General features: G+C 40.5%; 1 protein-coding gene across 6 annotated transcripts in view; it reads right to left on the bottom strand.

Moving 5' to 3' along the window:
• Positions 1 to 19,326, bottom strand: part of LOC109928668 (ankyrin repeat and SAM domain-containing protein 1A-like) — a 210,066-nt gene that overhangs the window by 110,198 nt on the left and 80,542 nt on the right. For 3 of the 6 annotated variants that reach the window (XM_048612023.1, XM_048612025.1, XM_048612024.1), the window contains exons 6-7: positions 1,952 to 2,005; positions 1,553 to 1,625 (exon numbers count right to left, since the gene is read on the bottom strand). The exons of 1 other annotated variant lie outside the window; for it this stretch is intronic. In XM_048612023.1, coding sequence (XP_048467980.1) covers positions 1,553 to 1,625; positions 1,952 to 2,005 — 127 coding nt within the window. The remainder of the gene's footprint in view (positions 1 to 1,552; positions 1,626 to 1,951; positions 2,006 to 19,326) is intronic. 2 more of the 6 variants (XM_048612026.1, XM_048612027.1) reach the window with 1 other exon arrangement.

Raw genomic sequence — 19,326 nt, 5'->3', positions numbered from 1 at the left:
TGGGGGAGGAAGGGTGACGTGGAGGGGGAACTGGTGTGGGTGGGGAAGAGACGGGGGAAGAAGGGAGGCAGGGGTTGGAGGGGTGGGGAGGGAGAGGGAGGGGGGCGAGATGACACGATGGTAGAGGAACGGGGAGGGGAGATGGGAGTGGAGATGGGGGTTGGACGCGACGGTGGCGGGGGGGTGAGGAAATGAGATGGGGGTTGGGAGGAGCGAGGTGGAAAGGCGGGGGGTGGGAGGTGGAAAGGGAGGGAGGTGGAAAGGGAGAGAAGTTGGGTGGGGGAAGAAGACAGCGGGAGAGCAAGGGAGATAAAGCATGTGTGCAACGGGTATATTCTCCTCCAGCAAGATGTCTGCTCAAAGATAGAACTGAAGGCAATTGTTTCACATGTGTTTATTTACAGAGTTCCTCATTATAAGCACATATCACATCCAACATTAACAAGTCCCAGTACGGCAACTGGGGTCGTTCAACCTCTATTTTCCTCACTTTCACAACAGTTTTCATTCGTACAGTTGTTTGCAGCTCTTAGAAACACAGGATTAACTGAAACACGCAGCAGACAAAAATTTTGAAATTTGTTTTCTCCAGAAGGTTCCTGCTCAAAGTAATGTATAATTTTATAGCGCTTTCTCCCTCAAAATTGTCCAAATTATTGCACCAAAATACCATTGAATACTCATTTGGTACCTTATAAACTGCATACACTTACACATCAAAAGATTGATCTGAACTGAGCTTATATTAGGCAATTTGAAATCACTTATATTTAATGTTTTTCTTTGGGCAGTAGTTGGTTGGAATCCAAAATCCATACTATATAATGTAAAGGTGAACTCCATACTTTGGTCATATATCCCTGGAATGAAGTGGAGCATTCAAGGGCATTCTTGTCCTATTAGCACTGTTTGTGAACCCCGGAATCACCAATAACAAGCTGGCAATCTTAAAGCCAGGAAAGGTGCACTTTATTAGAAATCCTTACCACTCCACAACATGAATACAGAATTCTTTCAAGTTATTACTTTTCCATAAAACCTCAAATTTCTTGTTTCAAATCAGCATTTATAGAGATCCTTCTTATTCAGTAAGCTAAGAGTTAAACACAAGCTCAGAGATAGATAAAAATGCATTTCAGTGATCGTTTCTAACTTTGTTTCTTGGTCGAGTAGAAATTTATATAAAATCATAGCCTTTCAACTTCTGTTCTGGAATAATCTATTTTGGATTAAAAATGATCTTTCCACAAGCTTTAGATTGACTTTCAAATCAAGATAAAGCCTGTTTGTTTTGCACCAAATCTTCCCACAGTACCTAAATGTTCTGTTCAGTACTATTATGGCCACAGGCACATTCAGTTGTTTCTTTGCAAATGCCAGCTCTTGTAAACTAGCAAAGTGAATATTTTTTTTCTTTAATCACAGAGCATAAGCTCTAGTCACCTTACAAGAAATTTAATTTGGTTTTAAAGACAACCAGTATAATATAAATTGATTTCTTTGCAAATTTCAATGATCATATAGATAACATAAATTTCTAAACTCTAATTACCTGAAGCATTATGTCGATCTTTTCTGAAGTCACTGTCAATCCCTGCACCAATGGAACTCATTAGTTTCTCAATCTAGGAAAAGAAACGAGCGGTTAAGATACTAATTGTTTTGACAACGGTGCATCTCTTTCCAAGAGAACACCAACATCAGCCAGCGCAAGCCAAATTTAAGCAAGTCACAGCACTAGGTAAAGCCCAATTTAACCTTACTGATAGATTTGCTCCAACAGACCACCCTTAAACACAAACATGCACATTCACGAATAAACGAAACAGATGCAGACCGGTCCAGCAGCAAGTGTTGATTAGCATTGACGGGCATATTGTTTCTTAGCTTACAAAGGTCCAAAATCCCTCACACCATTCTACACGTAAGTTTACAATAAAAAAAATCTTACACTGCACACAGACTTAGATCTGTGAGGATTAGACATTGGAAGAAGAGGTTTCTGCTGTGGGAGATGAAATAAATGCACTGTAATGAAGTAAACTGCAATCACAGAAGAAAAGTTATCATATTACAAATATAGCCTTGACTTCATAATCCAACTCATTTATCACACACATCTTCAGACTCCACAAATAAGCTGTGAACAACAGGAAAAATGCTCTCTGCAAGATCAAATATTATTAAGCTGCTGAATTCAAAGATGAACTAGCAAATCCAAGTGTGAATAAAGGACATTTGCATATCATAGCAGATCTCTGAGTGAGTATCAGATATTCAAGATGATATTTCTCAATTTGACATTCTACATGCATAAACCATTGGAGACTCAACATTTTACTATGCACACATGCCTAATTTTTTTTTTAGGTGTTTTGGGTTGTTTTAAAGCATCTTGAGAACTAACAACACAAAATTTATGTGGGCATACTGATATGAAGCAAAATTTAGGCAATGACAAGAAAGGTGATAAAGCTTGAATTCTCATGATAAGTCAATGATATTTGGCTTCACAGTGGTAAAGAAGATTTAACAGATGGGAAAAATGGTTAGGGACTGATTAAATGATTAACAACACTGAATGACAACTATAACTCTATTTTAATAAAAACACCAAACGTTCTCAGTAAACTTAGCAGAATTTCTGCTCATTTCTATATAAATAAATACTTTTGAGATTAAAGTTACAAGAAAAAGAAATCAGTGCTGTGATTCATACTTTTTGTGAAATAAATTTGTGATGTTCTATTTTGGTACATCTTTATACCATCTTTTAAGATATGCTTGAGACTGTTTTCGTATTGGTCTTCCAATCAGAAAGAAATGTGGGCTATCATCTTCTGTGTCAGACAAATAGCACAAACACAACTCAATTGAAGTAGTTACAAAGGAAACAGTCTCAAAAAGTAACAGGAGGTACAACATGGAGGCCTGGCATAAAGTGGAAGCCGAAGAGAATTTTGAATACTGAACATTAATATCCCAAGAGGAAATTCAGCCTCAGTTCCACAGCAGTGTAACATGAATAATCTTGACTGTAATAAGATAATGATTAGAAACAGCTAAGTTTTTTTGCTTCAACGACCAAACGCTAACCTTAACGAAGGTTATTTTTCTGAAAAATCTCTGATAACCCAAGACTTGGTAAGTTGACACTTCAGCAAAGGTTGAGAAACACTGTCAAAAATTACACGATACCAGGTCCAACAGGTTTATTTGGAATCAAAAGCTTTCGGAGTCTTGCTCCTTCTTCAGCTGTCAGTAAGAGAGGTGGCATCAGACACAGAATTTATGCGCAAAAGATCAAAGGGTCACAGAACTGATGCGAATGTATTGAACAAACCTAAGATGGCTGTTAAATCTTTAAACAGTTAGAAAGGATTAATATGCAAATACCAGAATTTCTTTCAAGTCACTGCCCTGAGATGACTAAAAGTGTTATCAGTATACCAGAGGTGACATCTCAGGTCAGTCAATGCATTTTAGGTGTGAGGCCTTGTTTAGAACCACTCACGCGTGCCAGCACCCTCTCTCCCTCCACACCCACACTCTCTACACTCCCCCCCCCCCCCCCCCCCCCCCCCCCCCACCCCCGCTGCAATTGTCTAACTTGAAAGAAATTCTGGCATTTGCATACTAATTCTTTTTAGCTGATTAAAGAAATAACAATTATCTTAGGTTTGTTCAATACATTCGCATCAGTTCTGTGACACTTCAATCTTTTGCTCATAAATTCTGAGAAAACACGAAATAATCAAAATCAAATCATAAACGCACTGATCTTTATAAAAACAGGTTATATCAAAGCAAAATCATGTCACTTGGTAAAATATGCTTCATTCTTAGACAATAACCATTTTGTTCTAAAATATGTTATTACACTGTAGATAGGTATTATTTCACAGTCTTAGGCAAGCCCTGTACAATAACGTGAATTCATTTCAAACCAAAAACTTATAGCACAGCTAATTTGCAATGCCCAGCTCACATCACATTGCCCAAAAGAAACTACCACACTGTGGGTACCAATAGGTTCGTTGGAAATATCACTATAAAGGGCATGCATTATTTAATGAAAATGGCCACAAGATTGGTAACCTTCCTTTATTTAGTTGAGGAAGTACTTAAGGACGTGGCCCAAGAAAAAGTGAATGCATTGGTGCTCATCTTTCATGATTCTTTAGATTTGAACAATTCCTACAGATTGGAGTATAGTTAATGCAACCCCACAATTTAAAAAAAAGATCAACATTTAGGGCATTTTGCTAGACCGCAGTACTAGGGAAAATTTAGACTGGGCAGCCTGATATTGGTAGTAGTGAAAATGCTAGAGTCCATTATAAAAGATTTAATAGTAAAGCACTTGGAAAACAGTCAAAGGAAAGAACTGGACAGAGTCAGCATGTATTTACAAAAGGGTATCATGCTTGACAAAATTACTGGCACTTTGAGAGCATGTAACTAATAGAGTTGATAAGTGGATGTGATTTACTTGGATTTTCAGAAGGCTTTCAATAAAGTTCCACATAAGAGATTAGCACATAAAATTAGAGTGCATGGAATGGGAATAGTGTATTGACATGGATACAGAACTGATTGGCAGACAGGAAACAAAGTAGGGCTAAACACATCATTGCCCTGGGTTGGACCCCAACTTTCACAATATAGGTTAAAGATTTCAATGAGGTAACTAAATGGAATATTTCCAAGTTTGCAGATGACACAAAATTTGGGGAGAAAGTGAACTGTGAGAAGGATGCAGAGATGCCGCAGTGATTTGGACAGGTTCAGTGAGTGGGCAAGTGCATGGTAGATGAAATACAATGTGGATAAATGTGAGATTTATTCTTAAAACATCGGTAAATATAGCTGTAACCAATCCAGCCTTTCATTGGACTTTGTCTAATCCTGCAACTGATTTCCAAGTGCTCTGTTGTCTCCCAGACTTGGGTGTCCTTGTCCACCAGTCTCTGAAAGCAAGCATGCAGTGCAGCAGGCAGTGAAGGTGGCACATGCTACAAATGCCTTCATAGTGACAGGATTCAAGTAGAGGAGCAGGGACGTCTTGATGAGACCACAGCTGGAATATTGCGTGCAGTTCTGGTCTCCTTTCATGAGGATGGATGTTCTGGTTGTGGAGAGGTTGCAACAATGGTTTACCAGACTGATTGCTGGGGTGGCAGGGCTGACATATGAAGAAAGACTGGGTGGGTTAGGGCTGTATTCACTGGAGCTTGAAGAATGAGGGGGATTCTCATGGAAACCTATAAAAATTCAAAAAAGGACTAGACAGGATAAATACAGGAAGAATGTTCCCGATGACTGGCAAGTCCAGAACCAGGGGTCACAGTCTACAGATCCAAGGTAGGCCATTTAAGTCCAAGGAGAAATCTCACCCAGAGAGCTGAGACATTGTGGAATTCTCTGCAACGAAAGTAGTTCAAAACACTGAATGTTTTCAAGAAGTTAGATATAGCTTTTAGGGCTAAAGGGATCAAAGGGTATGGGTATAATAGGTGGGAACCGGGCACTAAGTTGGATGATAAGTTATGTTAATATTGAATGGTGGAGCATGCTTCCAGGACCAAATAGCTTACTTCTGCTTCTATTTTCTATGTTTCTATGGTTAACCCATTACCAAGATAATATAATTCGGAAGGTGGACATATCTGCAGAAGTGACAAAACACTCATGGTCAGATTGAAAAACAGTTAGGTCTGTAATGCATCCTCCACGTGGTAGGTTTGGACAGATAATATGAACTTCATTTTTTATGCTAAACCACGGAAGGCCCTACGCTTGTTTTCCTGTGTGCTAAACCGCAAAAAGGAACATTGCCAAATGTACTTGACCACCCACTTAACAGCTTTTGTCTGCTTGATCATTAGTTTCACACTGGGTTTTTAAATCAGAGTGGATTGGAAGCATTTGGTTTATGTATCAAATAGATCCTTTCCATTTATGGTCACCACATTTTACAGCGTCTTCAAAATAAAAAATAAATTAAATTACTAATGTGAGAGATGTGAAAGGTCAATGAGAGTTCATTGACTCTTTCAGTGAACCACATGTTAAACCAGACTGTTACTCATCAAGAGGTCTGTGCTATAAACCTTATCATCATCAGTAGAGGTAGCCAGTAGGGCGGTTTCTCTCAGAAGCTGTAAAATCCAAACTGATGTTGGAAATGAACAAGGTTATGAGCCTATTGTGTACCTTTCATAAAAGATGGTAGGTTGCCACAGGCTTTGTAAAATCCCTTTTCAAAAAGAAAATTGATAGTGGATTTTGAGACAAACCAATGCAGTGAATACAATATTAACATAATAACATTCCCCAGAATCCTGTCTTGAATTATCCACCACTTACACAGTGAAATTGCAAAGCCAGTTAATGCTAGAATTCCTTTCTGTAGCGATTATGACATTGGTAGGTCCTAAAATATTTTATTCTTTTTTCAAATGGGATTTTCTGACCATTTCTGTAGACACGTAATTTATGAAGAGTAGAAATTACGAAGTATTGGGAATGCTTTAACAATACTGTTCTGGATGTGGCCACAATCTTGTAGTTGGAGGATCACAATCTAACAGTTGTTGTGCTGTACGTTTATGATATTCTGTGTCAACCTCAGTAATTTTTCTTTTTAAAACTCTCTATGCCCAACATGGACAAGGTGAAAACAATACATTAGGTGATGCCCAACCATGTGCAGTATTCCAGGTACAAGTTCAGTTCTAAGGCACTACTTCTGCAGCCCAAAACAGAGAATCCCACTGAGCATTGGAAGAGGTGTTACAACTCTAACTACAGATCAGTACCGCTCAATAATACAAAACATCCAGAGTAGCAAATAACTGAATCACGCTACTCACAACTTGCATATCGGATATAAAATTCTAAATATAAAATATTCTAAAATCTAAATTGATGTTAATAGAAATTCTGTTTTGCTTTGGTCAAAGACGGGCTCTGACTCACTGGGGCACTTTCAGAAAACAGAACTCTCAGACAGTTTTCACAAATTCTGGCAGCAAAAGCAAGCACAATAGTGTTACAAATTTGGTCTCTGCCACTAATACAACAAATTGATTTTGGAAATTCTTTCACAAGTAGATCAGCTTTGCATGAATATAGACCAATATTTGATTCAAGTAATGCGCATGCACTGATCAATGCCACATTTTGTATCAGTCAGTCATTGTGAAGCTGGCTCAAAGGAGACAGAAATAAAGAAGGCTATGCTGAATTTTCTTTTTTGAGATGGGTGTGTCAGACCTAGACTTTTGTGCTAATCCATTGATTGTTTTTAAAAGCTTGTTATAGAGACATCAGAAAATATGTTGTAGGTGCTGCAAGGCAAAATAAAAAAAATCATTTGCAGAAATGTTTACTTTCATAATTTATTTGCCCATGTTCTACTAAGGATAGTTCTGTTTTATTATTATCGCATGGAAAAGTTGCTGACGAACACTCAGTGTGTGAATATTCTATGGACAAAATGTGGAAAAACAGGAAACAGACTCACGAGTTTTAAAATCTATTCCAAGAGAGAATGATAGGATTTTGCAATTTAAGAGTTTGAGATATGTGGGCCAGAGAATATGTTTGGATTCTTCTTCCTCTTCACTTAACATGAAATAGACTTTAAGCTTAGCTCTTATTTTAAAATATTTCTTGAAGGACAAGGGCAGCAGATATGTAAAAACGTCACCACCTGCAAGGTACTCACCATCCTGACATGGAAATGTATCACCATTCCGAGTGCTGGTAGGTCAAAATCCTACAACTCCCTCCCTCACTATTTGGTCTATCCACAACACATGGACTGCAGCGGCTCAAGAAGGCAGCTCACTGTCGCTTCCTTAAGGAAACGAGGGATGAGCAATAAATGCTGGCTCAACCAGCATCACCCACTCCATGAATGAATTTTGAAGAGAAATTTTAGCTGTTTCAGCTATGACAGGAAAAGGAGCAGGCAATGGGTCTGGGATATCATAGCAATTACAGAGACATGGCTCTGAGATGGACAGGACTGACAGCGTAATGTCCCAGGGTATAGATGCTATAGGAAGGATAGAAAGGGGAGCGAGAGAGGAGGGGAATGACATTTTTGATTAAGGATAACATTACGGCTGTACTCAGGAAGGACATTCCTGGAATATGTCCAACAAAGTTATTAGGGTGGAACTGAGGAATAAGAAAGGGATGATCACCTTATTGGGATTGTATTGCAGACCCAATAGTCAGTGGGAAATTGCGAAACAAATTCATAAGGAGGTCTCAGTTATCTATGAGAATAATAGCGTGGCTATGGTAGGGGATTTTAATTTTCCAGACATAGACTGGGACTGCGATAGTGTTACGGGTTTGGATGGAGAGGAATGTGTTAAGTGTGTACAAAAAAATTTTTTGATTCAGTATGTAGATGTAACTACTAGAGAAGGTGCAAAACTTGACGTTCTCTTGGTAAACAAGGCAGGGCAGATGACTGAGGTGTCCATGGGGGAGCACTTTGGGGCCAGTGACCATAATTCTTTTAGTTTTAAAATAATGACGGAAAAGGATAGACTGGATCTAAAAGTTAAAATTCTAAATTGGAGGAAGGCAATTTTGACGGTATTAGGCAAGAACTTTCAAAAGTTGATTGGGGGTGGATGTTCGCAGGTAAAGGGATGGCTGGAAAATGAGAAGCATTCAAAATAAGATAATGAGAGTCCAGATACAGTATGCTCTTGTTAGGGTGAATGGCAAAGCTGGTAGGTGTAGGGACTGCTAGATGACTGGAGAAATTGAGGTTTTGGTCAAGAATAAGGAGGAAGCATATGATAGGTATAGACAGCAGGGATTGAGTAAATCCCTAGAAGAGAATAAAGGCAGTAGGAGTACTCTTATGAGGGAAATCAGGAGGGCAAAAAGGGGACATGAAATAGCTTTGGCAAATAGGGTTAAGGAGAATCGAAAGGGATTCTACAAACACATTAAGGACAAAAGGGTAACTAGGGAGAGAATAAGGCCCCTTAAAGATCAACAAGGCCACCTATGTGTAGAACTGCAGGAGATGGGAGAGATACTAAATGAGTATTTTGCATCAGTGTCTACTGTGGAGAAGGTTATGGAAGATAGAGAACGTGGAGAAATCAATAGTGACATCTTGAAAAATGTCCCTATGATAGAGGAAGTGATGCTGAACATCTTAAAATGCATAAAGGTGGATAAATCCCTAGAACCTAATCAGGTGTATTCTAGAACTCTGTGGGAAGCAAGAGGAGTGATTGCTGGGTCCCTTGCTGAGATATTTGTATCATCAATAACCAAAGGAGGAGGTACCAGAAGATTGAAGGTTGGCTAATGTGTACCACCATTTAAGAAAGGTGGTAAGGAAAAGCCAGGATGCTATAGACCAATGAGCCCGACATAGGTGGTAGGTAAGTTATTGGAAGGAATCCCGAGGGACAGGATTTACATGTATTTGGAAAAGCAAGGACTGATTAGGGATAGTCAACATGACTTTGCGCATGGGAAATCATGTCTCACTAACTTGATGGAGTTCTTTGAAGAAATAATGACAAGGACTGATGAGGGCAGAGCAGTGGATGTGTTCAGTAAGGCATTCAACGAGGTTCCACGTGGTAGATTGGTTAGCAAGGCTATATCATACCGAATACAGGGAGAACTAGCTATTTGGATAGAGAACTGGCTCAAAAGGTTGAAGACAGTAGAGGTGGAGGGTTGTTTTTCACACTGGAGGCCGGTGACCAGCAGTGTGCCACAAGGATCAGTGCTGGGTCCACTGCTTTTTGCCATTTATATAAATGATTTGTATATGAGCATAGGAGGTATGGTTAGTAAGTTTGCAGGTTACACTAAATTTGGAGCCGTAGTGGACAGCGAAGAAGGTTACCTCAGAGTACAATGGGATCTTGATCAGATGGGCTAACGGGCCAAGGGGTGGCAGATGGACTTTAATTTAGGTAACTGTGAGATACTGCATTTTGGAAAGGCAAATCAGGACAGGACTTATACACGTTAATGCTAAAGTCCTAGGGAGTGTTGCTGAACAAACAGACCTTGGAGTGCAGGTTCATAGTTCCTTTAAAGTGGAGTCGCAGGTAGAGACGACAGTGAAGGAGGAGTTTGATATGCTTAGCTTTATTGGTCAGTGCATTGAGTATAGGAGTTGCTAGGTCATGTTCTGTCTTTACAGGACATTGGTTCAGCCACTTTTGGAATATTGCGTGCAGTTATGGTCTCCCTGCTATAGGAAGGACATTGTGAAACTTGGAAGGGTTCAGAAAAAATTTACAAGAATGTTGCCAGGGCTGGAGCGTTTGAACTATAGAGGGAGGCCAGATAGGCTGAGGCTATTTTCCCTGGAGTGTCAGAGGCTGAGGGGCGGCCTTAGAGGTTTATAAAATCATGCGGGGCATCGACTGGGTAGATACACTAGGTCCTTTCCCCAGGGTGGGGGAGTCGAAAACTAGAGGGCATAGGTTTAAGGTGAAGAGAGGAAAAATATAAAAGGGGACGTAAGGGGGCAACGCTTTCACGCACAGGGTGGTGTGTTTATGCAATGAACTGCCAGAGGAAGTGGAGGAGGCTGGTATGATTACAACATTTAAAAGGCATCCTGATGGGTATATAAATAGGAAGGGTTTAGAGGAATATGGGTCAAATGCTGGCAAATGTGTCTAGATTTCTACAGGATATCTGGTCAGCATGGACAAGTTGGGCCAAAGGGTCTATTTCCGTGCTGTACATTTCGATGACTCCACATGAGGAGGGTAGTGGAAAAGTGGAAGGAGAATGAGAAGGAGAAAAAGAAGGGAACAAAAGACCACAATGGAAGCCATTAGCTCATTCAAGTGGACATTCTTTACAACAGCCTATATAGATGGGTGGCATGGTGGCTCTGTGGTAAGCACTGCTGCCTCACAGCACCAGGGACCCGAGCTCAATTCCTGCCTTGGGTAACTGTGTGGAGTTTGCACATTCTCCCCGTGTATGCATGGGTTTCCACTGGGTGTTCCGGTTTCCTCCCATAGTCCAAAGATGTGCAGGTTAGGTGAATAGGCCATGCTAAATTGTCCCAGTGTGTAGGTTAGGTGGATTAGCCATGGAAAATGCAGGATTACAGCGATAGGGTGGGGTTGGGGGTGATGGGTGAGTCAGTGTGGACTTGTTAGGCCAAATGGCCTGTTTCCACACTGTAGGGATTCCATGCATGCTTGGCCATTCCAATCTGGAAACAAACACACGCCATTCCAACTGTCCGCACATTCACATCATTGCTCTTTCCATCAGAGATAATTGAGCATAATCAGCAGTGGAACCCCCTCCCTGGGATGCCAAATGCACCAGCTAAGCAAACATACAGCAGGAACTGAACATAGAATTGCTGAATAGTACAGTAACACAGGGTTTTACATTCACAGTTTTAGTCATGGTGGATATTTATGTCAAAAACAATAAACCTCGAACATATTTGTTCAGATTCCATTATTCAAAGGAACTGCATCAAAATACAATTCTCGTACTTAACCATTTTGTAATTTGAAAAGGAGTGGATGATAAATATCAAGCTTCAAACAGAATGCCTTTGCTAAAGGAAACCAACACATGATTAGAGCATGCATTTACAAATGTGTGTAAATAAAACATTTTTACTTGTAAATGAAAATTTTACACTGCATGGAATTAACAAATGTAACCATCTGTACTAGAACAGTATCTAGGATCAAGACTGTCCAATGAGAAGCAGGCAATGGTTTTGAAAACTATGAAAAAGTGTGTTTTATAACAAGTCAGTTAAATTAGTGGGAAAGTAAATTATACCTACACATACAGTATTGTAATTTTTAAAGCAGCATGCAAAAATTAATTCAACAGAAACACCAACTGAGAGATTTGATAACTTCAAAATTAAAAGCCATGTTCTCAGCTAGTGCAATGAAATATTATCTGCACTACCGAAAGGTATGTAAGGTATAGAGGTGGATGAACACAGCAGGCCAAGCAGCATCAGAGGAGCAGGAAAGCTGACGTTTCGGTTCGAGACCCTTCTTCAGAAATGGGGGAGGGGAAGGGGATTCTGAAATAAAAAGGGAGAGAGGGGGAGGCGGATAGAAGATGGATAAAGGAGAAGATAGGTGGAGAGGAGACAGACAGGTCAAAGAGGCGGGGTTGGAGCCAATAAAGGCGAGTGTAGGTGGGGAGTTAGGGAGGGGATAGGTCGGTCCAGGGAGGATGGACCGGTCAAGGAGGCGGGATGAGGCTAGTGGGTAGGAGATGGGGGTGGGGCTTGAGGTGGGAGGAATGGTTAGGGAGGCGGGGACGAGCTGGGCTGGTTTTGGGATGCAGTCAGGGGAGGGGAGATTTTGAAGCTTGTGAAGTCCACATTGATACCCTTGGGCTGCACGGTTCCCAAGCGAAATAGGAGATGCTGTTCCTGCAGCCTTCGGGTGGCATCATTGTGGCAATGCAGGAGGCCCAGGATGGACATGTCGACCAAGGAGTGGAAGGGGGAGCTGAAATGGTTTGCGACTGGGAGGTGCAGTTGTTTGTTGCGAACCGAGCGTAGGTGTTCCACAAAGCGGTCCCCAAGCCTCCGCTTGGTTTCCCCGATGTAGGAGGAGGCCACAACGGGAAGAGCGGATACAGTATACCACGTTAGCAGATGTGCATGTGAACATCTGTTTGATGTGGAAGGTCTTCTTCGGGCCTGGGATGGCGATTAGGCGGGAGGTGTAGGGGCAGGTGTAGCACTTGCTGCGGTTGCAGGGAAAAGTGTCGGGGGTGGTAGGGCTGGTGGGGAGTATGGAGCGGACAAGGGAGTCACGGAGAGAGTGGTCCCTCCAGAAAGCAGATAAGGGTGGGGAGGGAAAAATGTCCTTGGTAGTGGGGTCGGATTGCAGATGGCGGAAGTGTCGGAGGATGATGCGTTGGATCCAGAGGTTGGTGGGGTGGTACGTGAGGAAGAGGGGAATTCTGTTTTGGTTATTATTGCGGGGAGGGGGTGAGGGATGAGTTGCGGGAAATGCAGAAGACACGGTAGAGGGCATTTTCGACCACTGTGGAAGGGAAGTTGCGGTCGTTGAAAAATGAGGACATCTGGGATGTCCGGGAGTGGAATGCCTCATCTCGGGAGCAGATGCGGCGGAGGCGAAGGAATTGGGAATAGGGGATGGCCTTTTTGCAGGAAGGTGGGTGGGAGGAGGAGTATTCCAGGTAGCTGTGGAGTCGCTAGGCTTGAAATGGATATCGGTTTCCAGGTGGATGCCAGAGATGGAGACAGAGAGGTCCAGGAAGGAGAGAGAGGTATCAGAGATGGTCCAGGTGAGCTTAAGGTTGGGGTGGCAAGTGTTAGTGAAGTGGATGAACTGTTCGAGCACCTCGTGGGAGCACGAGGCGGCGCCGATACAGTCATCGATGTAACGGAGGAAGAGGTGGGGGATAGGGCCAGTGTAGCTTTGGAAGAGGGATTGTTCCACGTATCCTACAAAGAGGCAGGCATAGCTTGGGCCCATGCGGGTACCCATGGCCACCCCCTTTGTCTGTAGGAAGTGGGAGGAATTGAAGGAGAAGTTGTTCAGGGTGAGGACGAGTTCAGCTAAGCGGATGAGGGTGTCAGTGGAGGGGGACTGGTTGGGCCTGCGGGACAGGAAGAAGCGGAGGGCCTTTAGGCCATCTGCACGGGGAATGCAAGTGTAGAGGGACTGCACGTCCATGGTAAAGATGAGGTGTTGGGGACCAGGGAATCAGAAGTTTTGGAGGAGGTGGAGGGTGTGGGTGGTGTCACAGACGTAGGTGGGGAGTTCCTGGACCAAGAGGGAGAAAATGGAGTCGAGATAAGTGGAGATGAGTTCGGTGGGGCAGGAGCAGGCGGAGACAATGGGTCGACCAGGGCAGTCAGGTTTGTGGATTTTGGGAAGGAGATAGAAACAGGCGGTGCGGGGCTGGGGAACGATGAGGTTGGAGGCTGTGGGTGGGAGGTCACCTGAAGTGATGAGGTTGTGGATGGTTTCCGAGATCATGTTTTTGTGGTCGGGGATGGGGTCATGATCAAGGAGGCGGTGTCAGAGAGCTGGCGTCTGGCCTCGGCGATGTAAAGGTCAGTTCGCCATACTACAACTGCGCCTCCCTTGTCCGCGGGTTTTATGATGAGGTTGGGATTGGAGCAGAGGGAGCAGAGAGCTACACGTTCTGTGGGGGAGAGGTTGGAGTGGGTGAGAGGGGTGGAGAGGTTGAGGCGATCGATGTCGCGATGGCAGTTGGAGATGAAGAGGTCAAGGGAGGGTAGGAGGCCTTGGGGTGGTGTCCAGGAGGAGGGGGCGTGTTGGAGGCGGGAGAAGGGGGTCAGTAGAGGGAGGGTTAGGCTCACGATTAAAGAAGTAAGCGTGGAGGTGGAGGCGGAGGCGGCAGAAAAACTGTTCAATGTCCAAGCGTGAGTTGTAAACTTCCGATTCCCTGGTCCTTTCTTAAGAATCTTGTTAAAAACGTTATCTTTTGATAGTTTATAATACACTATAGCATTTTTGGGATCATGTGGGCATGAAAGATGCTACAGAATTGGAAGATGGTTAATTTGTTACTTGTGGACTTGGCTCATATAGTTGTTCCATATTCTTAAGAACACCTAAGAAAAACTCAGGTCTATGATACGGTGAAATATAGCAACAGGGGCAAACGGGTTACAGGACACTGCTCAAACTGATAGGATTGGATACTATACATCTTAGAAATCAAAACTCAGTCAACTTTTTTTCCCCTGTGTACATATAGATGATTTGAACTTGGACACATATTCAATCTTGAAATTTGCTGGCAACATTAACATGCAGTTTGACAAATTGTAAGGAGGGCTGTTAAAGACATCAGAAAGGCAGAGGGAAGTTAGTGGAGTGGGCAACAGGTCACAGGCGCATTTTGTGTGGTTATGTGAAAAGTAATAACTTTTGACAAGAAAAACAAGGAATATTAATATATACTCTATTGAACAATAATGAGGTGTGTGAATGAACAGCGACATCTGACAGTTAAAACAAATAATTTCCTCAAAATGTGAATGCAGGTGGCTAAAATTATATTTCAAAAAGGGCAATCATAATTTGGATTTTATAATAGACTTAAGAGGTTTTAAAAATTCAGAACAGCTTGAAAGAAGCTGTAACCAAAAGCTATTTTTAGAACAGACTATCTGGTCATACAACTCAAAATTGTGCCCAAAAGTTTCCTACAGCTGCCTACATCAAAACAGTGACTAAAACACAAACATTCTGAATAAGCTGTGAAGTGGTCTGGCACACACTAAAGTTGAAAATGCACTATATAAAGTAATGTTTTTTTTCTGGTTGGGAAGCCAATAACAAAGGAACCATCAATTTAAAGCAGTCATTACATAAAGAAGAGAACCAAGGACAAACTTATTTACACAGTGATGATGAAGTAGGAATGCCCAGTCACAAGGACTGATTGAGGCCAAGATCATTTCATCTCTCAAAGGGAAATAAATATTTGAAATAGATGAAGCTGTAGGGCTCTGGCAAGAGCACAGAAGGATTAACTTGGGATTACATCAACAAACAGTAATACAGATGCAACAGTCCAAGGGCCTTCTCTTACATTCTCAATCTTTTTGGTTCTTTAACACCTATTAAAATACAACAACGTAAAAAATATTTTTCCTTCCTCAACTGTTATATCAGAATACCTTTTTTAAAACATACTGTCTTTCCTTCACAAAATGAATCACAGAAGGGCACACAGTTATGCTACTTCCAATGCTCTCAAGGTTGTTGTCAAGTTTGACAGGCAGAGAAGCATCTGTCAAAGAATTCAAACTAACACCAAAGTACTCTTCAAACTGCAGCATGCAACTTTCATCAGCAACCACTGGGTTGCAAGTGAACACCTACATCCTTCCCAAAACAGAGAACTGGATAAATGCAAAATCTTGCATTGAGCATTTAAGCAAAGAAATGTTGAAATTCACTAGGCAAAAATCTAATGCATTTGCCAAATGATGTTAAGATTAAGAGAAAAAAATGAATTTCAATTTCAACTTGAAATGTTCCTGTCTTAACTTTTGTAACTGACATAATTAGTGTTTTCCAGGACTTACCTCCACACAAACAAAAGCAGAAATTGGAGAAGTTCAGCAGGTCTGGCAGCCCTATTGAATTGGATTAGGCAAGATAAGATTATTCTGTTATAACTACTAATGTCTGACTAAATTATGGAAAGATTAGAAATGAATAATCTTGACAATGGTGACCAGAACTTATGTTCCACCCTCTGCACTAATGAACATTACTGTCAATCATTGCTCATTTTCACTTCAATATTAGGATGATTGACCTGGAAAAAAGAAAGCAGTTTCATGAGTGGGACAAAAGTTGATAGAATAAATCTGTACTCTTGCCATCATGCATCATTTACAAGAATCACAAAGTTTATTGTTTGCAGATTCCAAAAAACACACTGATTGATCAGTGCCCAAAACCTGATGTGTGTCATCATTAAAATAGGTGAGTACTCCAGACAGCCCTGGAGAGAGTAAACTCGAACTCTGACTCTGAATCTCGAGTTGATATCAAACAAGATAATTGTGTTCAGTTGGTGTCTGTCCCCTTTCATTATCTGACAGGCTTTGGGAGCCCATAAATCCTTCCCTACAAATCAGATGATAAAATGTTATCTGTTGGTATAAAGACAGTTACAGCCGTGGAAGACATGTTCACAGATTATCATGTTCACATGTTTATCAGATTAATCGCTCCACTTTTTCATGCTTTTCTCAAAACAGAGAATGTGAAAAATAGTCTAAATGTACTCAAAAGCACTAATTAATGTCAATCAAATGCAATAGCTGATTTTCTGAAAGTAGCAGTTGTTATGCCATGTGGTTAAATATTTGAGCAGTTTAAATAACCTAAATTGTGCTGCAGTTTTCAAGTGACAAAGTAACTGGAATATATTTTATGATTTCCTTGCAGATTTAATAGATCAGATGAGAAACGGTGAATTGTGAAAGCGGCACTGAAAAACAAAGCTGGGTCTCAAACATCTAAAATACATCAGTTATTTTAGACTTGCGTGTGAAATAGAATGGATTTATGAGTTTCTATCCAAACAAATTAAGCTGGTGATTTTCAGTACTTACAGTACTAGGATTGCCTGAAATCAATAAGACAAACAGCTAAACCTCTCCCAATAGGAGGAATTTTCTAATTTCACAGAAGGAAAGTAGTGCGGTTTGATTTAAAATTACTATGTACAGATATCTGATTATTAATTTTTGAATAGTTCAATAGCCACAAATTTCAGATCTTTAAGTCACAGATTCTTTTCATTTTGAGAAATATTGCATTATAACCATTTTATGTACATCATATTTGCTTTAATTTTATTACAATAAGAGTTGCAAAATTTTAAAGTACTAGAGCTTGAGTATAAAGTTTGTAAGTATTGTCAAGAAAATGGTGGGGGGAACAAGTATTTGGAAATGTTTTTGTACTATTGCCCAGAGAAATGTCTAGATTTTTTTTTCAAAAACCAGGGACATGACCCCTTTCATTTCCGTGTAAAAAACAATATGTATTAAAAATGCCTACAAGCATATACTAATTCAGGTGTAAAAATTCACTAAAATAAAGATAAGCAATTCCTGAGAAATAATGGCTGAACACAAAGTAAAATGTTCTCTAAAAAGGAATTGCTATTTGAAAAAAAATTCCAACTAAGTATATTTGTTGCCTTGATCTTCCCACTGCTGTGTCATCAGAATAAAGATGATACTGGGGAGACGAATATTAATTGTCTTATTTTTCTATCCAGAGTTTTAAAATCAGGGATTATTACGTAGAGATTAGGCACACTGCTCAACATGCCTTTCTCCCACTTTGAAATAATACTTTAATGTAGAGATCCAGTCTCATTTCCTTTGACTAGCACTCTTATGCCCTCAGTGTCTGAAAATCTAGTGCCAAATCTTTCTTTATCAAATTATGGATAACTTCACTCAATAGATTCTTACATGCTGGTGATCAACTTTAAAAAAAATATGTTGGCCTTTTATCCAGTTTAGTTACTCTAAGCCTATAATGGCGTAGACTAAAGGAGAAAAAAAAACAAGCCTTCATCAAAATAACTATTTCTATCTCAGGTATATGATCCCAAGACCAGTTGTGTTCATCCTCTGCTAACTTCTGTATCACATAATACACCCCAGATGATTTAATAATTTTTATGATTATAAAAAAAAAACAAGAAAGAAATTTAAACCGGCAGTATGTGCAGAGAATCAACCTTGGCAAAGCACAACAAAGTAATTATTTGAAACACATACCAGGATTCGCATGCAGCATTTTCAACAATGCTTCAGACGTATGACCCCACAGTTCCATCATACAACACTGAACATTTAACTGCGTTATCCATCATATACAATTTGTAATGTCATCTAGTGCCTGTTACTTCCTCCACTTGCATTTCCATAGCAACACCAATGAAAACGAAACAAAAAATACATCTCAAAACATGCCTCAAACACTAAATTCCATGCATTGCAATATTTAATTCAACTAAGTAATACCTGAAATCCTCCCAGAAATTAATGACGAATGTTATCAAGAAAGCTTTTGAACGAATAATCTAAGTGAAAGCATCTCAAATAGTGGAGAGACCACTGCAGCAAAAGGAAAAATCGTAAAAGTGACACATTTGAATGAGAGACTGGAAATATACTGAGATGCTAATGAAGAACAGCAACAACTGAACAGCCAAACCTTCAATTGCAACGATAACTGAAGATAGCAACAAAACATGAAGCCACATATCAGTATATCAAAAGCACTACAAGAAGCATATATCATATTACAATCATGCCTAGTTAGTAAGTGCATAAATATAAACCTTGCATCAAATATCAAGGAAATTAGATGAAAGCGACATCAAAAGGCCTCACAGCACAACAGAAGAACAAAAATCAATATAATTCAGGAAGTAAAAGGTTAGAACCTCTATGCATGTTCAGAGACAATACGCTCTCCTCACCAACCACATCAACAGAGGATCAGTGATACAAAAAGCAATTAAGAAAATGCAATCAAATGCACAAAAAAGCAGTTCAAGGCAGACTGCTCAATGAGAGCCCACCCAAAATCCACTAGCTCAGCAGAATTTCAGGGACATTGCACACAATTTGTGCAAGTCATTCACGTTAAATCTGCTTTTGGCAAAATGCAATTTTGCCTGTATTAGATTACATATTTTGTTTATCTAACAGCATGAGGGAGTTTAAAGGTACAAAATTTCACACAGTCACGC

Source organism: Rhincodon typus, chromosome 25 (assembly GCF_021869965.1).
Source record: "Rhincodon typus isolate 14 chromosome 25, sRhiTyp1.1, whole genome shotgun sequence".
In the NCBI taxonomy this organism is placed as follows: Eukaryota; Metazoa; Chordata; class Chondrichthyes; order Orectolobiformes; family Rhincodontidae; genus Rhincodon; species Rhincodon typus.
This window is presented reverse-complemented; position numbering and strand designations above follow the sequence as displayed.